General features: G+C 54.2%; 1 protein-coding gene across 1 annotated transcript in view; it reads right to left on the bottom strand.

Moving 5' to 3' along the window:
* Positions 1-5,352, bottom strand: part of PTSG_09865 (uncharacterized protein) — a 9,445-nt gene that overhangs the window by 1,558 nt on the left and 2,535 nt on the right. The window contains exons 9-23 of the mRNA XM_004989163.1: positions 4,851-4,919; positions 4,454-4,622; positions 4,088-4,188; positions 3,679-3,739; positions 3,366-3,466; positions 3,032-3,118; positions 2,729-2,813; positions 2,402-2,455; positions 2,131-2,215; positions 1,713-1,803; positions 1,438-1,497; positions 1,088-1,179; positions 858-959; positions 471-562; positions 133-254 (exon numbers count right to left, since the gene is read on the bottom strand). Coding sequence (XP_004989220.1) covers positions 133-254; positions 471-562; positions 858-959; positions 1,088-1,179; positions 1,438-1,497; positions 1,713-1,803; positions 2,131-2,215; positions 2,402-2,455; positions 2,729-2,813; positions 3,032-3,118; positions 3,366-3,466; positions 3,679-3,739; positions 4,088-4,188; positions 4,454-4,622; positions 4,851-4,919 — 1,371 coding nt within the window. The remainder of the gene's footprint in view (positions 1-132; positions 255-470; positions 563-857; positions 960-1,087; positions 1,180-1,437; positions 1,498-1,712; positions 1,804-2,130; positions 2,216-2,401; positions 2,456-2,728; positions 2,814-3,031; positions 3,119-3,365; positions 3,467-3,678; positions 3,740-4,087; positions 4,189-4,453; positions 4,623-4,850; positions 4,920-5,352) is intronic.

The raw sequence follows: 5,352 nt of genomic DNA, 5'->3' as shown, positions 1-5,352 counted from the left end.
TGTGTGTGTGTGTGTGTGTGTGATTGTGTGTCATGTATGAGCAATTGTATGCATAAACTAAGCCCCTCCCCCCCCCCTTTTTTTTTTCCACGTCCCACAACACGCCTTCCCCCCCCCCTCTTCGTCCGGCACCTGAGCGATTGCGTGTGCAGATGCCTCGACTGTCTTCATCATCTCCACCGTCTGCGCCGCTCGCTGTTCCCGCTCCCGCTGCATCTGCACAACCGATCGCCGGGCGATGAACCCGCGCGCAACTGGACGCAGCCGGGTCGTCGTCGTCGTCGTGGTGGTGAGGGCCTTTTGGAACATGGCAAATGCCACGACATGGAAAACAATAGCCAAGCGGGCACACGCACACGCACACGCACACGCACACGCACACGCACATGTCCACGCACACGCTCACACACACACACACACAACCTCCCGCGTGCACTGCAACGCGTCGCTGTCGCGGACGAAGGTCACACCTTTCTGGAAGGTAACGGCGAGCTGCTTGAAGCGGGTGACTTTGACCTCCAGCGTCTCTGCATCGTAGTACTTGAGAAACACTTTGGTGCGGCTAAAGGGCAGCAGCAGCAGCAGCAGCAGCAGCAGCAGCAGCAACAGCGGTGGTCAGGGAGGGCAGAGGACACACGGAGGCACTTGTCACACCAGTGCATATCATCAACCCCAAAACACACATCGAATGCCGACAAGCACAACGAAAACAACAACGAGAGGGGGGTGGGCGCACAAACACCCGTGCACACAGACATGCAACAACACGGCCCCACACCAAAACACACATATTCGACACGACGCAACGTAAACAACACGACACCCCAACATGGGGCAATGCCACTGCTGCTGCGTACCCGAGCTTAAAGTCTCTGATTCCGGCCGTGTCAAGAACACGCTGGCAGCTGAATGCGCCAGGCTCAATTGTCGTGTCGGGACTGTACGCAATCACCTTGTATCTGCAGGCATCCGGCAACACAGACAACGTGTCATGTAAACTTGTGGTCTTGTGTGTGTGTGTGTGTGTGTGTGTGTGTGTGTGTGTGTGTGTGTGTGTGTGTGTGTGTGTGTGGATGTGTGTACGCACGCGCGTTGAGCCATGTTGTCGACGAGGAGAAGAAGCGAGTTGCGAAACTGGGCACTGACGGTGAGAGCGCGCTTGTTTGTCGTGTTACTCAACTGCGTGATGTGTGTGTGTGACGTGCATGTGTGAGCAGGAGTGGAGGGTGAGTATTGTCGCGTGAAAGAGGGCGGGGGGGCAGGTGTCGGCGTCAACCCAATACACCAGCCACACAAGGTGGCAGTGATTTCTGCGCACAAGCACAAGCACAAGCACACGACCAAACGCACACAACACAGGTGAATTGACACAAACGAGCAGACACACACACACACACACATCCACACAAAGGTCCACGCATGATGCTCGCGTCCCACCGTTGCTTTGTTCTTGCGCTTGCCGACGTTGCTGGACCACCGCGCCCGGCTGGGAATGATCTGAAATGGCGAAGTGGACATGGGCACAGCGCGTCAGCATGCATTTGTGCACTCGGTTTGTGTGTGTGTGTGTGTGTGTGTGTGTGCATGTGTGTGTGTGTGCATGTGTGCTTGTTTGACCTTGTTGGTGCTTGTTTGACCTTGTTTGACTGTGCGTGTGATGCTTTCCCCTCCCCTTCGGCCTGCTTGCATCAGCACCACCGCAACGCGCTCACCTGTCCCGTGCTTGAGATTGAGGCCTGGAACGATTCGGCGACAACAGAGACGCTGCTGTCCGCAAACAGGTGCACAACGTCCGGAGCAAGGCTGTGGGCGGATGTGGTTGAAACACAAGAGGAAGGGGCGGGCATGATGTTACATGGGAAACATTGACGAGTAGCGAGACGTGTGAACGAGTGGTGGTGGTTGTCGTCGTCATGAGGAGAACGCGTTGCTGGAGAGGAGGCAATGGCTGGCAGACAGCGCTGCGGCCCATGTTCCATCACGCAGTCAGTGTACCAGCTGATACTGACACGCGAGGAGGTATCAATGCCCGCGATGCTTTCGACGCACCATCGCATTATCACAGCACCAGCCACCACATCTTCACGCATCACTACGACAGCAGCCGTTATCGCTGCGTTGCCTGCGCACCTGTCTCTGTTCTTGTCGAGGAAGCCGATGCCATCGTACATGACGGTGCCCGCGTAGTGCTTGATGTGGAACTCACACGCATCACCTGGGGAACGCAATGCAAAGGACACGAGACGCGACAGACACGGCCGCGTGAGAACTATGGGATGCATCAACCCAACACAACACAACACAACACGCACATGTGTGTGCGTGTACTTGATCCTCGAGTGATCGGAGCATCGCAGCCAACCGCGCATGGCAAAGCAGCGTGACGATGAGGTCACAACACCTTGCGGGACAGAGAAGGCGGCGTGCGAGCTGAAGTGCTTGTGGAATTTCCCAACTGATGCATCGGTTACAGGTGTAGACGACAACAATGGGAAGAATGTGCAAACAAGATTGGGGCTGAAGGTGAGCAAACAGCACTTGGATCACACGGGAAGTGAAGTCCCGCAAGAAAAGATTATGTCTCGCATCCCGTCACTGCATCAGTTCCTCGTTACTGTGCCCCACCACCACTCCCACACCCACTCCCACACCCATCCACACCCACACACACACATGAACACACACACACACACGAACACACACACACACACTCCCGTTATCGTCTCACCAAGCGAGTCGTCTGTTGCGCGCGGGAAATGGGATTCTTCGTCCAGCAGTGCCAGCAGACCCATTGGCCGGTTCAGAAACATGTCCTGACGTCGCGATGGTAATGGCGGTGGTGGTGGTGGTGGTGGTGACAGAAGTGAACGTGACGTGAGGAATGTGGCGTTGATTTAGTTTGATGCAGCTGGCACTTGCACAAAGACAAAACCCTCGCTGTAATACGCACACGTACACAGACACAGGTGTGCAAACACACATACACACATACACACATACACATACGCCCAGAGATGGTTGCTGTACGCACAAGGACGGGCTGGTTGTCGATGAATGCGACGTCTGTTGCGTCAACGTTTTCCCGGCGATATTCCTCCATCTCCATTTTGAAGATGTGCTTTGGGGGGGCGTGGCATTATGCAGGTGAACAATTGGAGCATGAGGACGTGAGATTGTGAGGGATGCAAGAATGAGACAGTTGCAGGCAAGAACACTAACACACACACACACACACACACAAACACAAGCAGACACACAAGCAGACACACAAGAACATACACACGCACACACACACACAAATATACACAAATATACACAAACACACATATACACAAACACACAATCGTACACAAATAGACACGTACCTGGTTGAAGAAGTGTTGCAGCTGCTCGTTTGCGAGATTGATGCAGAACTGCTCAAAGCTGTTCACATCAAAGTTCTCAAAGCCAAAAATGTCAAGAATGCCTGCAGGCAATGACCGCACATACAAGGCGCATGCGCGTATGCGCGCATGTGTGGTACGTGTGAGCGTGTGCGTGTAATGTGTGCATATGCGCTATGCATGTGTATGTGTGTGGTGTGTGTGTCTGATGCGTGCGAATCGTGCAATGCCGTCACCGTTCCGACGCAATCTCCACCAGCACCACCGATCAGCACCAACGGCAGCTGCACCACACCGATGATGAAGCGCTTGTCTGCTGACGGTGGTGCAAGGCGGCTGCGTTGCTCGGGCTGCGCCTGCACCCCGTCATCATCATCATCGTCGTCGTCGTCGTCGGCATGATCGTGGCATGATCGTGGCGGTGGTGACAGGTGATGTGGCAATGGTTGGTGAGATGGTGGTCAAGGTGGTGGTGGTGGATAAGTTTAGGGTGGCACAATGTTAATAATCAGCCCATGCTATGATAAGACAGTGCAGTGCGGACTGCAACAGGAGAAATAGCACCACACACACACACACACACACACACACACACACACACACACACACACACACACACACACACACACACACACACACACCACAACACCAACATCACACCATGCTCCCTTTCCCCTCCTCATCTCGTGTGGTGCGGGCATGACCTTTGCTGCCTGGCCCTCTGGGTCGAGAATGGCGTTGATGGAGGAGACGATCCAGGCGAACATGCGCCTGTACAGCTCTTTTGCAGCCGCATCTCGGCTGTCTGCTCACACCAACACCAACAGCACCAGCACCAGCACCAGCACCATTAGCACCAGTCGCAGCAGTGGCAGCAGTGGCAGTGGCAGTCATAACAAGCAGGGGTGGTAGTGGGGATGATGGTGGTAGTGAGGGATGGAGTGGGTATGAGCACATGTTGAAAGCAAGCCCACGTTGTGTTCCTCGCATATCAACGCAGACAGGCGCACACATGCGCACAGACACAGACGCATGAAAACAAAATGCACGTTGCTGGCACTGTGCCCGACCTTGTGCCTGCATGGTTGTGTATGGCTTGACAATTGCCTCTCCCCTGGTGATGGTGGTCGTGGTGAGCAAGGCAGACTGCAGCTTGGAAGCGTCAACACCAAGCAGCGACGACACGCGCGCACACACGGACGCAGAATCCGCTGCCAGCGACGCAGGGTCATGTTCCTCCTGGCATTTTGGTGGTAGTGACAGTGGTGATGTTGGTGGTGGTGGTGGTGGTGGTGGTGGTGGTGGTGGTGGTGGTGGTGGTGGTGGTGGTGGTGGTTGTTGTTGTTGAGGGCAAGGCGCAACGGGGTCAGCCACACAAGCCTCGCTACCACCATGATGATCAGAAATCAATCAACAAGCAGACAGAGACGAGCAGCTAGGGTGTGTGGGGGGAGGGGCATTGCAGACCGGAGCTGAGAATGCAATGCGGGAGAGGTGAAGGATGGCGGCGAGCACATCATGCAGCATCTCCATCTCCTGTGTGTGTGTGTGTGTGTGTGTGTGTGTGTGTGTGTGAGCGTGTGTGTGTGTGTGTGTCGTGTGTGTGTGTGTGTGTGTGTGTGTGTGTGTGTGTGTGCTAGATAGCGACCACTCTAACGAAAAAACAAAATGTCTCGCTAGCGTTTTGATATCTCCTTTGTGTATATACCTGTTTATTCCGACACAGTTCTCCGCAGAGAGGAAAAATAGTTTCCAACGACCCAAAAAAGAAAATACGACTCACATAGAAATTTTACTACCGCGCGCTGTGTATATATGCGGCGGTGCACTTCCTCTGACTGCTCGCCCCGAGAGCATCGTCTGGACGTCATGGTCTCGCCACGCGTCAGCACGCGACCATTTTTGATGCTTTTTTTTGATATTTTTTTTCTCTATATTTTTTTCTTGTAGTGTACTATCCAATGTGTTG

Source organism: Salpingoeca rosetta (genome assembly GCF_000188695.1).
Source record: "Salpingoeca rosetta unplaced genomic scaffold supercont1.30, whole genome shotgun sequence".
Taxonomy (NCBI): Eukaryota; class Choanoflagellata; order Craspedida; family Salpingoecidae; genus Salpingoeca; species Salpingoeca rosetta.
Note: the sequence above shows the minus strand (reverse complement) of the source record. Positions and strands in the feature narration are given on the sequence as shown.